This window comes from Rhinoraja longicauda, chromosome 28 (genome assembly GCF_053455715.1).
Source record: "Rhinoraja longicauda isolate Sanriku21f chromosome 28, sRhiLon1.1, whole genome shotgun sequence".
In the NCBI taxonomy this organism is placed as follows: domain Eukaryota; kingdom Metazoa; phylum Chordata; class Chondrichthyes; order Rajiformes; family Arhynchobatidae; genus Rhinoraja; species Rhinoraja longicauda.
This window is the reverse complement of record NC_135980.1, coordinates 26,905,573-26,925,467: the sequence shown is the minus strand read 5'-3', so window position 1 is coordinate 26,925,467 and position 19,895 is coordinate 26,905,573. Positions and strand designations below refer to the sequence as shown.

General features: G+C 46.0%; 1 protein-coding gene across 1 annotated transcript; it reads right to left on the bottom strand.

The window, feature by feature from the left end:
• Positions 1-249: 249 nt before the first annotated feature.
• On the bottom strand, positions 250-19,816 carry sugp1 (SURP and G patch domain containing 1). The gene is made up of 14 exons (XM_078423795.1): positions 19,777-19,816; positions 16,569-16,770; positions 15,485-15,579; positions 14,617-14,871; positions 12,829-12,952; positions 11,855-11,994; positions 9,681-9,804; positions 8,698-9,008; positions 7,158-7,264; positions 5,483-5,660; positions 3,514-3,620; positions 2,791-2,936; positions 1,544-1,673; positions 250-693 (listed from the first exon to the last, which is right to left on the bottom strand). The coding sequence occupies exons 1-14, from the start codon at positions 19,796-19,798 to the stop codon at positions 667-669; spliced, it is 1,968 nt and encodes a 655-aa protein (XP_078279921.1). The 5' UTR covers positions 19,799-19,816; the 3' UTR covers positions 250-666.
• Between the last annotated feature and the right edge of the window lie 79 nt (positions 19,817-19,895).

Here is a 19,895-nt window from a genome sequence, read left to right as displayed (position 1 = left end):
CGACAGAACCAGGCTCAATCCTCCCCCCCCACCAATGTCTCAGTACATCCGAAAATCTCTCCCAAACTTTTGCATCCCACAGCGCAGCAGCAGTTCCATCTGCTGGGAACAGAACAAGAACCCGGGAAAGTCGACACAAAATGCCGGAGTAACTCAGCGGGACAGGCAGCGCCTCGGGAGGGAAGGAATGGGTGACGTTTCGGGACGAGACCCTTCTTCAGACTGATGTCAGGGGAGGGGACTTTGTCCCTCCCCCTCCCCTGACATCAGTCTGAAGGGTCTCGACCCGAAAGGTCACCCATTCACTTCTCTCCCGAGACGCTGCCTGTCCCGCTGAGTTACTCCGGCATTCTGTGTCTGCCTTCGATTTTAACCAGCATCTGCAGTTTTTTTCCTAATAACTCAGGAAATTTTAATTTAATTACTTTTCCTGCAACACCCTAGCCAGCCTCCTGATGAGGGGAATAGGCTCCTTGCAGAGCATGGAAATGAGTATGGGTGACCTAATATCAGTGATACAGAGAGTTCTAACAGTTTAATGAAGGAAAACCAACTCTTGGATTCATCCCACGTAAGTATGTTCAACTGACTGTTGTGCTGTTGAAACAAACTAAACATCACAGCCAACGATTGAATAGTAAAGTCTCTTCCAGCAGTGTGAGCAAGTCAGTAATAAGGTCTCCTTGGGTTATTCTGAAATAAAAGAAAAAGTCAAATGTTATTTTCAACAAAAACCGGGCACAGCGGTAGAGTTTCTACCTCACAGCGCCAGAGACCCGGGTTCGATCCCGACTACGGGCGCCGTCTGCACGGAGTTTGTACGTTCTCCTCGTGACCTGCGTGGGTTTTCTCTGAGATCTTCGGTTTCCTCCCGCACTCCAAAGACGTACAGGTTTGTAAGTTAATTGGCTTGGTAAATGTTAAGATTGTCGCTAGTGGGTGTGGGATGGTGTTCGTGTGCGGGGATCGCTGGTCGGCGCGGACCCGGTGGGCCAAAGGGCCTGTTTCCCGCGCTGTATCTCTAAACTAAACTAGTCACAGGAAAAAGCTATTCAGCCGCTCAAGCCTGCTGCACTGGTCAATTAGGCTGCTGTTGTCAGGCACAGAAAGGCAGCACATTTATAGCAACTTAGAACAGTGCCAAACACGCCGCCGAGTTGAACCGATCTCATCTGCCTGTACACCATCCATGTCCCTCCATTCCCTGCCCCTCCATTCCCTGCCCTGCCATGTGTCTATGTTAAACGCCACTGCCCTATCTGCCTCCACCACCACCACCCCTGACAATATGTTCCAGGCCCCCCCTCCCCTCATTGCACAGCACATCTCCATTGAACTTTCCCATTCTCACCTTATAGCTACGAGAAAGAGGGGGGGGGGGGAATGATCTAAACAGTTCATTGTTTAGATCACTTTTACAGAGGATTTGTAGAGGATGATTTTCACAGAGGATGTTGAATTAACTCTGTGCAGCAAGTGGTGTACTGCAGACACAGGTCCGACACTGAGAGCGGACAGTGTGTGTGTTCCAGTCATCACCTACCAGTGGGTTGGGCCTGAACCTGTAGGCCAGCATCATCCGTTTGCGGAATGCCTCATATTCATCATCATCCTTACTCAGGTCTGCCGGGCGATCAACACCAAACCCAGCCCCGTCTACCGCCGTGGTGCCTCTGTACGTACGGCAAAAATAAACCCACCATCACCAAAATGCTTCACACCATATTACTCTTTGATCGTTTTATTTCTGGTTCCAGAGACACAAGACTTCAGTCCGGGGAGGAGATGAAGCTGTTCTCCCTGCAGCAGCGAAGGCCAAGATAGTGTCAGGCCCTTCGGCCCAACTTGCCCATGCCTACCAACATGCCCCATCTACACTGGTCCCACCTGCCTGAGTTTGGTCCATCTCCCTCTAAACCCATCCTGTCCTCGGACTAAACCCATCCTAAATGCTTCTTTTACCATTGCGATAGTATCTGCCTCGAGCAGCTCCTTCATACAGCCACCCGCTTTTGGTGTCAAAAAGTTACTCCTCAAGTTCCTATTAAATCTTTCCCCTCTCACCTTAAACCTATGTCCCCTGTTTCTTGATTCCCCCATTCTGGGCAAAAGACGTTTACCCGATCTATTCCTCTCATGATTTTGTACACTTCTATAAGATCACCCCTCATCCTCCTGCACTCCATGGAATAAACTCATAGCCTGCTCAACCTCTCCCTATAGCTCATAGAAACATAGAAAATAGGTGAGGAGGCCATTTAGCCCTTCGAGCCAGCACCGCCATTCATTGTGATCATGGCTGATCATCCACAATCAGTAAACTGTGCCTGCCTTCTCCCCATACTCCTTGATTCCACTAGCCCCTAGAGTTCTATCTAACTCTTTTAAACTCATCCAATGACTTGGCCTACACTGCCTTCTGTGGCAGAGAATTCCACAGATTCACAACTCTCTGGGTGAAAAAGTTCCTTCTCACCTCAGTTTTAAATGGCCTCCCCTTTATTCTTTGGTTCTGGACTCCAACATTGGGAACATTTTTTCCTGCATCTAGCTTGTCCAGCCCTTCCATAATTTTATACGTCTCTATTGGATCGCATCTCATCCTTCTAAACTCCAGTTCAGGCAAGGACGTTGAAGGATAGAAAGGAATGTCCTGGTTGAACAAGTGCTGGAATCACACAGCTCTGCCCGTTCCCCAGCTCAGGCAGAATGCCATTTAAACTCAGGGGGACAATACAGGGTGAATACTTCACAGATCAGAGCAGAGATGTGCCACCATTTATTCTGTACCTGGGGACTGGAGCTCTGATGCCTTGACCTTCAGAGCCCAGACCATCACCTTCCTTCCAGCCCATTTTCATCAACATTTGGTAACCGATGTTCTCCACGGTAATTTTGAAATCCTTGTAGTCGGAATAATCAGGCTCCCTGCCTTCCTGCAGAAAATGGACAGGACACACTGAAGCATTCACACACAGAATGATAGGGATTCAAGGAGAGCAATATTTATTCTCATTATAACAGATCAGCATCATCGGCGGCCACTAGAAGCGAATATGACTGTCCTTTAGGACGCCTGTGCGTGGCTTTGTTTAACGTGGGGAGACTGGTGCACAGACAGCCACCACACGGTCCTTGACAGATCTGGGTCAGGATCCAGTGGCGTGGAGTCCAAGACGACCGGGGACCCTTTTCTGCTGCAGCCTTCATCCGCCTTCCCAGCCGTTGTGATGCTCCACTAAAGTCAGCCATCGTCCTCCGTTGAGGTCTTGGTTGGATTGCTCTTTGTCAGGGACCTCCCCCTTGACCTTACCGCCATGGGGTGACCCCACCAGGAGTACAGCTCCAGACAGCATCGCTCTCAGGACCACACAAGCTTCTCCACCACCACATGGTGACAATACACGGATCATTAGGGGAGGAATGGTGTCCGTTATTAGGGATGCAAAAGAGCTACCTAAAGTAGCAATAGACAATCTACCTTAAGAAGTATTTCCAGACAATCTGACTTACTTTTAGAGCTTTGAATGTCTCCATGAATTTGTCCAATTCATCAGGAGGAAGAAAGTCTCCAATAAAATGTTTCCCTCGACCCATTTCTGTCAGTTGTTCTGCCCACTCTACCAAATAACAAGACAGATTGTTAATGGTTTAAAGACCAGTATACAATGTTACTATGTGTAGGAATGAACTGCCGATGCTGGCTTAAACCAATGATACGACACACAAAGCTGGAGTAACTCAGCGGGTCAGACAGCATCTCTGGAGAAAAGGGATAGATGAGGTTTCGGGTCGAGAACGATTGGAGTGAAGAAGGATCTTGACCCGATACGTCACCTATCCCTTTTCTCCAGAGATGCTGTCTAACCCGCTGAGTTACTCCAGCTTTGTGTGTCTATACAACGTTACTAGATGTTTCAGAGAAGGACCACACTGCATCTTCACCACCTCACCCCGTCATCCCAACCCATCACTCCCCAAGAGTCAGAGAATGATTACAGCACTTGCAACCAAGCTTGGATGGAAGAACATATCAAAATAAGCATTCACAAACTTTAATGGACGTGAATCATCTCAAGGAATTGTTTGGAAGGTGGAAAGAGACAGGAATGCTTCATTGTGATATTAGCTCGATACAGGCCACAGGATAAAAAGAAAATTGGTTGTTTGGACTTCAGTTCAGTTTAGTTTATTGTCACGTGTACCGAGATACAGTGAAAAGCTTTTGTTGTGTGCTAGGAGCCTGGAGAACCAGCTGGGAACAGACATCGCCACCTCCTCAATTCACTGTTGCACCGAACACCACAGCCCCACCCGGCTCGGACACGCCCCGCAAAGAGTGGGTCGCCCTGAACCGGCTCCGCACAGGGGTCGGCCGGTTCAACGCCAACATGCATCGTTGGGGGTTGCGTCCATCAGCAGCCTGCATGTGTGGAGCAGACCAGCAAACAGCGCAGCACGGCATTTTCGACTGCACTGTCCTCCGTCCCCCTGGTGGAGGGGTAGACCTCACGGCCCTCGACAACAGCACATTGCACTGGCTACAGCGCCTGGAGGCCGTTACATAACTTCTGCTGCCTCAAACGCAAGAAGAAATAGTTGCGTGCTAGCCAGTCAGTGGAAAGTCAATACATGATTACAATGGAGCCATTTACATTGTATGGATACATGATAAGGGAATAACGTTTAATGTAAGGGGGGTAAAGCCAGTAAAGTCCCATCACCCCGTACACTAGGACTATCCTGCACACCAGGGACAAGTTACAATTTTTACCGAAACCAATTAACCTACATTCCTGTACTCCTTGGGAGTGTGGAGGGAAACCGGAGCACCTGGAGAAAACGAACGTGGTCACAGGGAAAACATACAAACTCCGTACAGTTCATTGTTCCTGACAAATTGTTCATTATCGTATTGCTGTTTGTAGAGGCTCACTTTGTGGAAATTGGTTGCTGTATATCCTGTGGTATGACACCTCAAAAAGGATTTCACATATTTTCAGTACTTTGTGAGGTTATGAAAAGGGTTGCATTTTTTTTTCTCTCCCAATAGATCTTACACTATTTGTTTTTTAACCTGCAGGTTACTACTGGGTGGCAAAGTTGTAAACCAAGAAGCACACAGTAAACGTGATTCGGGGACTTATCAGCCACAGTCAACAGTGTGAATCTAGAGGCCACAAGGTCACTTGCCTTTCAGTTTCTAGGTGTGATGGTTCAGTTAACAAACTCGAGCGTATCGGAGGTGGTCGTCAGACATTTTGAATGGCTCTGCTGGAGGACTGGTGTCCAGCCAGAGGGGGGGGGGGGTACATGCAACCAGCACATGTATTGAGCTGCTGCAGACTGCCTCCATAAAGTGCTTTTTATGGCGCATCTGTAGAAGTTGGTGAGAGTTGTTGGGGGACTGGTTGTCAAACCTCCCGAGCCTTCTGAGGAAGACTCCATTGCAGCACTGTATTGACTGCGGCCCCACATTTACCTCTGGTCTTCTCCATCTCCATGTGCCGCAGGCGATGCTCCCAGGTCCCCGCGTCACCATCGATCTCCTCGTCGCTGTCGTACTCGTGCCGGTGATCCTGCATAGCTTTCTCCCACATCATCTGCATCTCGTGCATGGCTTGCTTGTGCTGCATGATCATGTCGTACATCTGCTGCATCTGCAAACCATCCGGAAATCACTTCAGCTCCCTGGTACGTTCAGAGCCAGCTGCAATGCCACCAACCCTTCCCCAACCCCCACTGCCTACTCGAGTTCTTCAACTGTGAAGTACCACAAAATCTCGAAAACCCCTGCCTGAGCATCACTACATAGCTCCACCTTGCCCTCCTCTGTAAATACAGCTTGAATATATTATTTTTCCAGTCCAGGAAAGAACTGCAGATACTGGTTTAAATTGTAGATAAGACACAAAATGCTGGAGTAACTCAGCGGGACAGGCAGCATCTCTGGAGAGGAGGAGGAGGGTCTCGACCCGAAACATCACCCATTCCTCCTCCCCAGAGATGCTGCCTGTCCCGCTGAGTTACTCCAGCATGTTGTGTCTGCCTTATTTTTCCTGTCGATCCTTCAGCCTCACTTTGTAATGAACACCATGTCGTTTTCGGCCGTGTGCAAATTGGTTGGGTCTCCTATTCCTTCCTCTGCCTAGTTACTTAGTCTGTCAGTTTGACAATCTCTCTCTTTCTTACTGCACCTCAGAATCTATCCAAGATAGACACAAAATGCTGAAGTAACTCAGGGGGTCAGACAGCACCTCTGGAGAAAAGGAATAGGTGATGTTTTGGGCCGAGACCCTTCGTCAGACCCTCTCTCAGAATATATCTGTATTCCTCTGCATCGTGATCTGTGGCTCTCTCAGTGCCAGGCTCCCAGCATCTGTCGTGTACATCTCTGCTCCTTCCTTCAGCTCTTATCTCCATGAAGTTATTAATGCTATAATACACCAAACTGTCTATCAATCTATGCTCCCACTCACAACTATTTCTCAGCCTCCCTCTCTCCTATTCTCTGTGCTAAACACAGTAATTCCATTTACCTACGCTTGTTTTTACCCCTCTATATATCATAATCCACTGTCTGCATGTTGCCTTCACAGTGCCCACGATTACAGAATGTCTGCTGTAAACGATCCACGTCCCTGGATTCCCCCCCCCCACTCAAAGCACGTTAGCTATCTACCTCCAGTGCCATTCATTAGTTTAACGTTTGTTTCCATTTTTGCTGCCAAAGTTTTATTTCTTTAAATAATTATCACGGGAGTAAGCACAGCGGGGAAGGTCAGCATCCGAGGGGAAAAAAACAAGGAGTATTTAATCACAGGCCTTTCCCCGACAGTGCTGCTGTTCAGGAGCAATGCAGGACAGAATGAGAAGGTCCAGAGGCAGACAGCTCCAACCACTGCTGCAGAAATGCCGGAGACCGCCCCGCAGCGAGACCGCCCCGCAGCGAGACCCCCCCGCAGCGAGACCGCCCCGCAGCGAGACCGCCCCGCAGCGAGACCGCCCCGCAGCGAGACCGCCCCGCAGCGAGACCGCCCCGCAGCTAAACCGCCCCGCAGCTAAACCGCCCCGCAGCGAAACCGCCTCACAGCGAGGCAGCACTGCCCACAGCCGCACCCTGCCACTAAACGATCATGCTGCTGCCATTTATTTACCTCCTGCTGTTCCTTTATCTGCTTCTTCTGTGCATCGCTGAGCTCGGTGACACCCACCAATCCGACTGGCTTACCTTTCTGATAGCCGAGCCCCTTCAACTCCTGAGCTGCAATCAAACACACGCAGAGAAGGTGCATTACTTCAATGTGTCAACACCACGGCAATGTAGATATGACACAAAGGAGCCAACTCGAGCACAGTTATTCCCACTGTCATGTAACGCCTCCCTTGTTTATCAGAGTCTACCACTGCTACAGCTTATGTTCCTTCCAGCAACCATCTCCACCCAACCCTCCCCCCTCCCACTTCCACCGGCCGCGCATTTCCCCCTCGCCTCTGTTTTTGTCTTCTTTTCTACCCCCACCTATTATTCAGCGTAAAAATAGTGCCTTTGGCCCACCAAGTCCGCAACGAACAGTGACCACCCCATGCACTAGCAATATCCTACACACTAAGGACAATTTACAGAAGACAATTAATCTACAAACCTGTACTTTTTTGGACTGTGGGAGGAAAACAGATCGCCTGGAGAAAACCCAGGCGGTCACAGAGAGAACATACAAAGCCCATACAGAGACCGCTCGTAGTCAGGTTCAAACCCGGGTCTCCGGCGCCGTGAGGCCGGAGATAGACCAAAGATACTCAAAAAGCTGGAGTAACTCAGCGGGTCAGGCAGCATCTCTGGAGAGAAGGAATAGGCGAGACCCTTCGGGTCGAGGGCGAGACCACTCTTCAGACTGAACGAGTCAGGGGAAAAGGGGAATGAGAGGTACAGACGGTATTTAGGGCAAATGAATGGAAGATGTGCAAAGGGCAACGATAATCGAGGGAAGGTGAAGCCCACAACGTCCAACCAGCGATCCGCATCCACCAGCGCTATCCTACACACTCTGCTACCATTGTCGGCTGTCAATATACTATGACAGGTGACAAAATACTGTTAATGTTTTGTAACATGAAAACGCCCTTTGGCTGAATCATTCCATCACTTGCAGATTAACTCCACTACCTGGACAAAATCCCACCTACTCACCTTCATCCCATGTACACCAACACGCCACCGCTTCTTTGATCAAATTGGCAATTTACTCAACGAATGCTAGTTGAACCTCCAGACTCCTCGTCTTTCCCCGATGTCTGGTACCAGTAAGATTTATATTTTTAGATTTAGAGATACAGTGCAGAAACAGGTCCTTCGGCCCACCGGGTCCGCGCCGCCCAGCGATCCCCGCATATTAACACTATCCTACACCCACTAGGGATAATTTTGACATTTGCCCAGCCAATTAACCTACATACCTGTACGTCTTTGGAGTGTGGGAGGAAACCGAAGATCTCGGAGAAAAGCCACGCAGGTCACGAGGAGAACATACACTCTGCGTACAGACAGCACCCGTAGTCAGGATCGAACCCGAGTCTCCGGCGCTGCATTCGCTGTAAGGCAGCAACTCTACCGCTGCGCCACCGTGCCGCCTAAGATCACTAGCGCATTCGCAGAACTTACTTATTAAGCCAGGGGAAGGATTGAGTTGAACTTACTTGTTAAGCCAGGCACTTGCATGGGATAAGCCAATTCAGGAGGAGGAAGTTCAATCTTGTCGTCCTCTGGGCCCCACCGGCTCTTCTTTCTCTTTTTAAGCAAAGATGAAGATGGCGGCGCGGCTGCAGGCTCAGTGGGCAAGTCGTTAGAAGTGGAGTCAGGAGAGCCTTTCCTCTTCTGTTCGGCTGCAGTCGGCACTGTCATCAAGCTTGCTTGAACAGCTTTCTGCGCGATAGCTTTCACTTTACAGAAGACTTCGACTGTGTCCCTGTAGTATCGATAAGCATCGCTATTCTGCTCATACAGAAACCTATGGAGTGAAAGAGGAGTCAGAAAGGTTACTGGTAAGAACCAGCCCGGAATGACCATTTCCAGTGATGCAGCGGTGGACTTGCTGCCTCACAGTGCCAGAGACCCGGGTTCGATCCAGACTACGGGTGCTGACTGTACGGAGTTTGTACGTTCTCCCTGTGACCATGTGGGTTTTCTCCGGGTGCTCCGGTTTTCTCCCACATTCTAAAGACATACAGGTTAATTGGCTTAGGTAATGTTGTAAATTGTCCCTAGTGTGTGGGATAGTGTTGGGGTATGGTGATTGGTGGTTGGAGCGGACTCGGTGGGCTGAATGGCCTGTCTCCGCGCCGTATCACTAAAGTCTAAAAGTAAAGTCTAAGTCAGGAAATGCTGTTCACTTGACGCTAATCATCTTTAATGTATTAAGACATCACAAGATAATTTCAGGGGCTGATCAAACAAAATTAGACACCAACCCACATAACAAGATATTCAAGATAGACACAAAATGCTGGAGTAACTTAGCAGGGCTATTTCTCCTCCTCTCTAACAAGATATTCAGTTTGATGGTGAAAAATCCATTGCAGAAAGTTTTTTAGGAGCTTATGAAGGACAATACATATTGGCACATATGGTTAAAATGGCGACCAGCTTTGGGAACAAGACATGATAATGAAATATTGCTCACCAGAAGGCAGGGTTGTCCTGATTATCCTGAACGGCCATCTTTTCCACATCTGGACCCCCGTCCGCCACAAACTTTGCCAACTTCTCAATCACACTCCGGAGCTCCGGGTCGTCTGGGGGTGAAACTTTAAGCAGGCTATCAGTACTTGAGTTCAACTCACACACCCAACAGTCAACAGCCAAACAAGGTCTATAGGTGTGGATGGGTAAGAGTGGGATACAGGGAGAGCATTAGTTAAAGCACACGCACAAGTGGTTTCATGGGAGCCACAGATCCAGCTCTCAAGCCACTCACTCGGCTTTGATTGTTTTCCATTCTGAAATACTGCCCTTCAATTGCAGAGATAATGTTACAGTATTTATTCCCAAAATGCTGGAGTAACTCAGCATCTCAGGAGAGAAGGAATGCTGCCTGACCTGCTGAGTTACTCCTGCATTTTGTGAATAAAAACCTTCGATTTGTACCAGCATCTGCAGTTATTTTCTTACACTACTGTCACAGTATAATCACATCAGAGCAATCCTTCAGGATCCGTACACTCAGTTCGAAAGCAATATAACAAACAATCACCATGAACATAATTAAATAATGAAATTGGGAGAAACGTTATCATTAGAGGGTGAACTTGCCATTAGAGGGTGAATGAGGCAAATATTTTTTGATGCATTTAGATGCATGAGGGAGACCAGAATAGAACAAAATGTGATAAGTTGACAGAGAAGAGTCGAAAAGGGGTATCAGTGAAACATAATCACCTGTATAACCAATTGGGTATGAACCAATCTCTCCTATTTGTAAGAGGTGCAGGAAAAAAACCCGGCAGATGCTGGTTTAAATCGGAGGCAGACACAAAGTGCTGGAGTAACTCAGCGGGTCAGGCAGCATCTCTGGAGAGAAGGAATGGGTCTTTTTTTGTGACGTTTCGGGTCAAGCCCCTTCTTCAGACTGATGTCAGGGGAGGGGGCAGTACAAAGATAGAATGTAGTCGGATTTGTAAGCTGTATATGCTATGCAATTCTAGCTAAAATCAAGTCTAGAAAATTTAGGATTGTTCTCCTTTGAGCAGAGAAATTAAGAGGTTTAATAGATGTGTGCTAAATCACAAATGGTTTCGCCAGTATAAATTGGGAGAAATTATTTCTACCCGCAGAAAGGTCAATAATCAAATTGAAGATTTAAGATTAATTGGTGAAATACTCAGGGGCAATAGGATTTTTTTAATATACGGCAGGCTAACCTGGAATTAATTGTACAAAAGCACAGTGGAAGCAGGTTGAAATCAAGTTCCCTAAAGAGAATTGGATACATTTTTCCAATGGCAAGGAAAATATAGGGCACAAAGATACAGAAGAGAATATGACCAACTGGATAACTTGAAGAAAGAACTGACACAGACATGAGGGGCTGAATGGCCTTATTTTTTTATTGCACGATCTCATATAAATTAAACAAAAAAAATGGACAAATCGCATTAAATCCACATGCTGTCCCACGCTCCAAGTTTCTGCAAATATATCAGTCCACAAATAGAGATTGTAATCAGAGAGCATGTGTTTGTACATTTTCATGTTCAAGACAGTGGAATATAACGATTTTACACATTGATTGCACGATACTGAAGTGTCAAAGCTGCAGTGATTCACTTCTACCTTCATCCTGATGGCACACAAAGATCATGCAGAGCTCATCCCCGTCCAAGGAGATCTAACACAGGTTCAATCAGTGTGGGAAGGAACTGTAGATGCTAGTTTATACTGAAGCTATACACAAAACGGTGGAGTAACTCAGCGGGACAGGCGGCATCTCTGGAGAAAAAGGAATAGGTGACGTTTCGGATCGGAACCCTTCTTCGGACTCCTTTTTGAAGTTCCAACCTGAAACGTCGCCTATTCTTTTTCTCCAGATTCTGCTTGACCCGGAGTTACTCCAGCACTTTGTGTCTATCTGCAGGTTCAATCAGAGAAGATTTGTGCTCATCAGTTACTGGACTCGCATTGTAGATTGCGCCAAGCTCTGCTAATTCAAAGAGAGGTCAACTAGGCCGCTGGATCTAGATTTCAATTCAACTCCATGGGGTCAAAGACAAGGTTGGTCTAAACTCCAATCCCGACTTTAACTTTGCGTACAAGGTAAATCCGAAAGTGAAAGGTTAGACCCCTTTCTGATTGTCCTACCTTTTATGACAGATGCCGAGGGGGTGGAGGTTGGTGCCGGGGACTTGGGTGCCGACTGACTGAGCAGTCTTTCTCGTTTGATTTCAGCAACTTTTTTCTTGTAATAAAGAAAAGCCCGGCTGTTGCGATCATACAAGAAGCTGCAAAAGGAAACAACAGACGTCATTAGGGAATTCCCACACACCCAACGCGCAGTCACACAGAATGGACGATGGGAGCTGCACCCAGTTTAGCCACATATACCCCTTCCTTTCGGCTCTCCAGACTGACTAAATCAGAGGATAAGAAAATAACTGCAGATGCTGGTACAAATCGATTTATTCACAAAATGCTGGAGTAACTCAGCAGGTCAGGCAGCATCTCGGGAGAGAAGGAATGGGTGACGTTTCGGGTCGAGACCCAAAAGGGTTTCGACCCGAAACGTCACCCATTCCTTCTCTCCCGAGATGCTGCCTGACCTGCTGAGTTACTCCAGCATTTTGTGACTAAATCAGAGGCCAGTTTCGCCATGCTACCGTAAGGGAGGTTTGGAGAGTTGCCAGGAAACTGTATATACGAGCTCTGGCATTAACACAGACATGATCAATAAACATTGGCTCTTTCATAGTCAACATTGATAAAGCAGTGGCAGGAATTTTAAACTTTTCTTTGGAGATACAGCAGGGAAACAGACCATTTGGCCCACGCCAACCAGTAATCACTAACACTACCCTGCACACTAGGGACAATTTTACCGAAGCCAATTAACCTACAAACCTGTATGTCTTTGGAGTACAGGAGAAAACCCACGCGGTCACGGGGAGAACGTACAGACTCCGTACAGACAGCACCCGTAGTCGGGATCGAACCCAGGCCTCCGGCGCTGTAAGGCAGCAACTCTATTGCTGAACCACTGTGCCGCCCCTAAACACTGACACCAATGCAGTCCTGCACTCGATTTCTTTCAGCTGAACTGAGAGACTGTCTATACTCACGAGAAAGCAGGGTTGTCCCTGTTGTTCTGGATGGCAAGCTTCTCAACCTCGTGGCCCCCATCTGCAACATATTTCGCCAGCTTCTCAGCGACGCTCCTCACCTCCGGTTCCTCTGGGGGTGAAACTTTAAGCAGGCTATCAGTACTCGAGTTCAACTCACACACCCAACAGTCAACAGCCAAACAAGGTCTACAAACGTGGATGTGTGAGAGCAGGACACAGGAAGAGGATGGGTTAAAAGCAGGAGGTAGCCAATATCGAGAACAAATTATCATTATCACTCCATTTCAATATGCATTTGTAACAAAGGCAAATGTAAAGGTCTCTCACTTCCCTCCATATACAGCACAAAACACTCTCTCAAGATGGGCTTTCTTGCTCCATATCATAGCTGAGGCTTTCATTACAGAGCTGCTACTCTGATACTAATTTCACAACCAATCTGTCAGATCCATGCACTTTCTACACCAGTAAACCCAGAGGAAATTACCACAAATGGATTTATTTTTTTAAAATGTGCCACCCAGCTGAAAACCCCCCCAATTCATATTTAGCACCACATTTCCACTGTGTCTATCAAGGCTCCAAGAAGTCTCAAAATACTCCAGACCGTAAAGTAAACAGTTTTCATGCTTGTAAGGAAAGAAATGCAGCGGCCAATCTGTGCACAATAAATCCCATAAACAGCAATGTGATGATGGATGAATAAATAGCCTTGATGATGTTGGCTGAAGGATAACTATTATTTCAGTTTTAGTTTAGTTCAGAGATGTACCATGGAAACAGGCCCTTCAGCCCGTCGTGTCCGTGCTGCCCAGCAATCACCCCGTATGCTATTTCTACCCTATACACTAGGGACAATCTTCACAAAAGCTAATTAACCTACAAACCTGCACGTCTTTCGAATGTAGGAAGAAATGGGAGCACCCAGAGAAAACCCATACGGTTACAGGGAGAAGGTGCTGGTGGGTTAACTAGGTACTGCAATTGTCCGCTCACCATAGTTTAACAGCAAATAAAATTTCAGTGCAATCTGATAGTCCCCACCAGCTTTCACAAGTAACTGTGTGGAAGAGAGTCCCAGGCCACAGGACATTGGCACGACAGATAAATCCAATATCGCTACTTACCCCAATTTGAGAGGGCAATAGTGAGTTTATGTAGTGACTCCCATAATGAAATTTGGTAGGATGTTCCAGAGATTGGCCCGACATTGATTCAGGGTGTGTGACATGTTTCCCTTTCATGATGCATGTGAATTTGCTAGTGGCAGCAATTGCGTGAGATTGCTGCCCTTGCTGGGGGCGACTACTGAAGAAACCATTGTAAGTTGTAGCAGACAATACAGGCTGCAACCATAGTGCAGGAAATGAACGCCAACAGTGGTTATATACATATCTTCAAGAAGAACGTCAGAATACAAGAAAAAGTTGTACAATTATTGAAATATTTCTGAAGCGTAGTCTTATCGCCATTTTGGAAACAAGGCAACTGATTTTGTACTTGTCGGAGCACCAGTGTGGAAAAATAACTGAATGCTATGGAAAACGAGAGATCAGCTGGCGTGAGTGGGATCCTAACTGGTATCCCCACCTTGCGCGAAGTCAAATCACTGTCCGTTGACTTGAAGTGCGGCACAAGTCAATAACCTCAAGAGAAATAGAAATAAAACTGTCCTCACTGCAAGCCTTGCATATTTCCAACCCTCACAAATTTCATCCAGTGTCCTTACACAGTGCAGTGGCAGCAGCTAAATTCTAATGTAGTATTATAGATAGTGCAACTTACCTTTTACTTCCGCCCACTGTTCAAGATCGTCGTCGTCCTCCTCCTCATCGTCGTCGTCTTGGTCTGGTGACTGGAAGACGCTGGGACGGCTAGCAACGGGGGTTTGCTTGGCGTGGGTGTAGTTCTTCATTTGGCCTAATGTGCTGCCCAAGGAACTCACTCCCAGGCCCGGTCGTTTGCCGATTAGAATCTGTCTCTTTTGCGACTGGGCCCCGGAAGGGCTGGTGGAGTTGTTGCCATTACCAGTTGGTCCCCCTTTGTGGATTCAAACAAAGTGCCTGGTATCAATGAGCCAGTTACTGCAATCAAAGCACGAACTGAGAAGTTGCATTGAAAATTGCCAATTTACCCACATCCACAGCCACTGCATGAGAGTTAAACTTCTAACCTGGTCCATAATCCAGGTATAAAATCCACCAATTCCCAACACAACTATGAAAATGTCTCACTATGATTTTACAACTAATTCTCTTGTTCATTCTTAAACTATGCACTCCACCTATGAACAATAGTTGCTGTCTTCGATTGAAGCAACAATAATGGCGGAGAGTAACAAATTGCTTGAGCAATTGACGGTCTATACCTATATCGGTTCTTGTCTCCAATTAACACCCCTGCCTGGTGAAGAAACAATCAGATCAACACTCCTTGTGACCTCCTGCTGGAATTTCAACCCACCACTGCACATCAGACCCAAAGCCTCCCAAACTATTTATTTGAAAGATCTTCACAGATGCTGTCTGACCTGCTGTGAAGTAAACTAGGGCACTGTAGTGGCAAGAGCATCCTAACTGTTGATCTTTCGGCATGGCTCAGAACTCTACGCGGTGAACTGTTTCACCGTCGGCACTCCAAAAATTCTCCTCACCTGTACTTGATTTCTCCTTCTGCATCTTCAGGAACGCCTGCAAGAAGCTCCCGTCATTGGCAAATTTGTTGGGCATGTTCTTTTGGTCATTGTCCCTGTAGAGTATAGTTAGAACATGAATGAATTCCACACAAATCAGCAGAGCAAAAATAAACAAGGGCTCGATATAAGAATATCCAACTTCAACAGGTTGCTCCAAAAACGTGCTGCAAAATTGAGCAAACATTGGGCTGAATGTCAACTGTTGGGTGCAACAGCTTATTTGGTAGGAGAATGGTATATTGGCTTTTAATGCAGAAGGATTTGAATATATAATAAAAAAATGTAGGACTAGGCGAACAAAAGAGGAGCTGGCAGGGGTACTTTGTAACTTTGTCAGTGCCGAATGTGCCAACTATTTGCATACCTGGGGGATGCAAGCAAGGAATTTCACTGTGCTTTGTCACGTGACAATAAAGTATTCCATTCCAGATTTCCCCTCTTCTGTATTCAATTACCCTTGCAATAAATGCCAACATATCATTTATTTCTTAATTACTTGCTGTGCAATAATATTAATTTTATTTCATGTACGACACCAAGATTTCTCAGCACAGAATTCTCTCCATGTAAACAATTTTCTCTTTTTCCTATTTTTCCCACCAAAGTGGATAACTTCACATTCACCTTCAATATATTCGACCTGCCATTTCTTGCCGGATCATAACATATCTATCCCTTTACAGGCTCACCATGACCTCCTCCCAATTGACTTTGCAATAAAGTTGACACCACATTTTCCTCCAAAACACAGTTCCTTCTTCTGTCCTTGGTATAGATTGTAAATTGTCAAGGCTTCAGCACAGATCCCTGTAACAAGCCACAATTTAGAGCTGGTCAAAATGAAAGTAACCCATTTATCCTCTTGCCTGTTTCTATTAGTTAGTCAGTCTTCTTTCTATTCATGCCGACTCGTTATCCAAATGTAACAAATCTCATGAATGCTCCATTCATAGTACTCAGATCTTTCATCTCAAAGGACATAAACTTGTGAGAAGTGAAGTTAACGGAACACTGCCAATTGGAAGCATTAATTGGCACTTACTGAACAGGTGCTGCTTGCAGCTTTGTGAAGCTGTCCTTCTTTGCCTTCTCCATTTTGGCTTCAATCTCCCGTTTCTTCTGCGCTATTAGCTCCTCTTGTTTCATGAGATTCACGTACAGTTTATTTGGTCGGTTGGAAGAACCAAGACGCTCCAGACTAAAGGATCGCTCACCACTGGACTTAATAGCCCCACCAATCTTTCCTGCAAAACGCAAAACATAGCGAAAGATTCATTTTTTTTTTCCTTGAACAGCCTTTTATTCTCCATTTTATTGTTTTGCGCAATTTGTGTAAATGACATGTAATTTTTGTTTCATGTGTTGTCTGAGCCCTCGTGTCTGTGATGCTGCTGTAGGTTTTCATTGTAACCGATCACTTCATTGTTCCTATTTCACAAAATGCTGGAGTCACTCAGCAGGTCAGGCAGCATCTCAGGAGAGAAGGAATGGGTGACGTTTTGGGTCGAGACCCTTCTTCAGACTGATGACAGGGGAGGGGGCAGGACCTTTGAAAGAGAAATACAGATCCTAGAACATTGGTGGCTTTGCTTTCAGGTTCCAAAGATGGAAATGATTAAATTCACATAAGCACAAAAGGCCTTAATTGTACGACTGTGTAGATCTAAGACCTTTGGGGCTTCAGGTGATTACAAAGAGAACAAATAAGACCACAGAATAATTTGAAAATTAGTATTTTCTATTGCTTAATCATGCTCAAGAACATGGTGATAAATGAATAAGATATAGTAGGTGATAGCTTGTGGCAATAGTATTTCAGATGTCCTTGGGTTGCTAACGTTTTGTGTATGAGAGATCAAGGTAAACCAGAGAACAAGGGATGTAACACTGCACAGTATTCTGAAAGGTTGTAAAGTTCCTAGGTTGTTATGCACACTCAGTACAGATTTGCAGTAACTGTGTGCAAGGAACAGAGCAAAAGATGATTCTTCCCCCCGCGCCCCAGGAGCCCACTTGGCACTCTCAATATACTGCTAAAACGCCGTAAGGGTTATTTCATTCATAGTCAAAGACTTTACGAATAGGTCTTAACTGGTAACTCAAATTTCACTGTACTTTAATTGGTACATGTGACAATAAATTGATCTTGACATCTTGAAATCTGATGCAGCAGGGCTTAAGTAACTGCAGCAACAATTTTATAAAACATTGGTTATGCCTCAGTTGGAGGACTGTGTTCAATTTGAGGCATTACATTTTTGGAAGAAAGTGGTTGCCTTGGAATAAATAGGTGCAGTGTCACTGGGATATTAGCAGGGATGAAGGGCTGGAACTATTGTGACTATTTTACTTGGAGGAGAGAATCTTTAAAACCAGAGCTCATAGAAAAGTTCAAAATGTTATATTGTTTTCATAATGTCTTCAAGTTGAAGAGTGTCAGAAGTCAAAGGACACAGAATTGAAGTTGATGACAAAATAACTCAGTCATACAAAATGGAAACAGGCCCCTCAGCCCAACATGCCCATGTGGACCAAGGTGTCCATCTCTAGTAGTCCCACCTGCCTGCATTTGGCCCATCCTATCCTATCCATGAACCGGTCGGAACACCTTTTAAATGTTGTTATAGCTTCTGCCTCAACTATCTCATCCGGCAACTCATTCCATATACCCATTGTCAACTGAAGGAGATTAAATTTAACAGTTGTTATCTGGAATGCACTGCTCAAAAGGCTCTGGAAGCAGATTAAAGAGGAACTTAAGAGAATTAGATAAGACTGAAAGGAAAACAAAATTACAAAGTTTTGATTAGGGGCTTTGGGCTAATCATACAGCCTTTCAACATGCAAGCATTGGCACAATAGGCATTGGCCTATAAAACAAGTATCCTGCATCCTACTACTAAAGAAATAAATGTAACATGACATCCAATTGCAGTAAAGTACAAAAACAGGCTACTGCCAATCTGGGTATGTAACCTTTAAACTCAACACTAAGAGATTCATTGTTTCATTCCATGCAGAAACAAGTGCTGCTTCAGCAAAATATGTAACCTTCAAACACATAAACAAGAACACTATTCTTTGAAAAATACAGGTTTGGAATACTCTGTCTTCTTCAATTATAAACAAGGGATTTCAGGGAAGTGTAAGGGTGGGGGGAGAGAATAGAGTAATTGAGTTACGCAGGTCAGTAATAGGCCCTTTGGCTCAATTCATCCATGCCAATCAAGTTGCCTACTAATCACCAGCAAGATGTAGAAAGATTATTAAGGGGTTGGACACATTAGAGGCAGGAAACATGTTCCCAATGTTGGGGGAGTCCAGAACCAGGGGCCACAGTTTAAGAATAAGGGGTAGGCCATTTAGAACAGAGATGAGGAAAAACTTTTTCAGTCAGAGAGTTGTGAATCTGTGGAATTCTCTGCCTCAGAGGGCAGTGGAGGCCAATTCTCTGAATACATTCAAGAGAGAGCTAGATAGAGCTCTTAAGGAAAGCGGAGTCAGGGGGTATGGGGAGAAAGCAGGAACGGGGTACTGATTGAGAATGATCAGCCATGATCACATTGAATGGCGGTGCTGGCTCGAAGGGCCGAATGGCCTACTCCTGCACCTATTGTCTATTGACAAGTAGGCTGTTTTCTAGTCCTAAATGCACATGCACGAAACAAGATAATTTTTATTTCGCAAAACCAAAACCTGATCTACTCTGAAAGAGGGAACAGAGGACAGGACCAGTTCCCAATCAACAACATGGGGTTCAGCAAAGGTAGTGCTGAGGGGAAAAGAACATGAAATAATGAAAAAGATCTATTCTGAAAGAGGGAAGAGAGGACAGGACCAGATCCCAATCAACAACATTCATGGGGTTCAGCAAAGGTAGAGCTGAGGGGAAAATAACACAAAGTAAATGAAAAAGATTAAACCTGATCTATTCCCAGTTCCCAATCAACAACATGGGGTTCAGCAAAGGTAGTGCTGAGGGGAAAAGAACACGAAGTAAATGGAAAAAGATTAAATAATGCCTTGTTTGGATGACAAACTGCATCAACACCTCCCTCCCTCCAGTCTCCATAACTGTGGTGGTTCATCGAATTGCCTGCATTTTGAGGGGATTGGCAAGGACCTGAATTCCAGCCAATAACCGTGGTATCCTTTCCCCCTCACTGTTCCCACTCTGGCTCCATTAAGCCTTCTCCTTCTCCCTCCCTCCCTCCCTCCCCAAACAAACAAACAACCGCCTGAAGACCAACCTGAATCGCCCTCCATCGCCATCGCTTCATGTCCCACTGATGTCACTGCCGGTTAACTGCCCGGCAACGGTCACACGGCCGGAAGTTCCCCCCGGCCGCCCGCGCAAGGTGCGACGGGG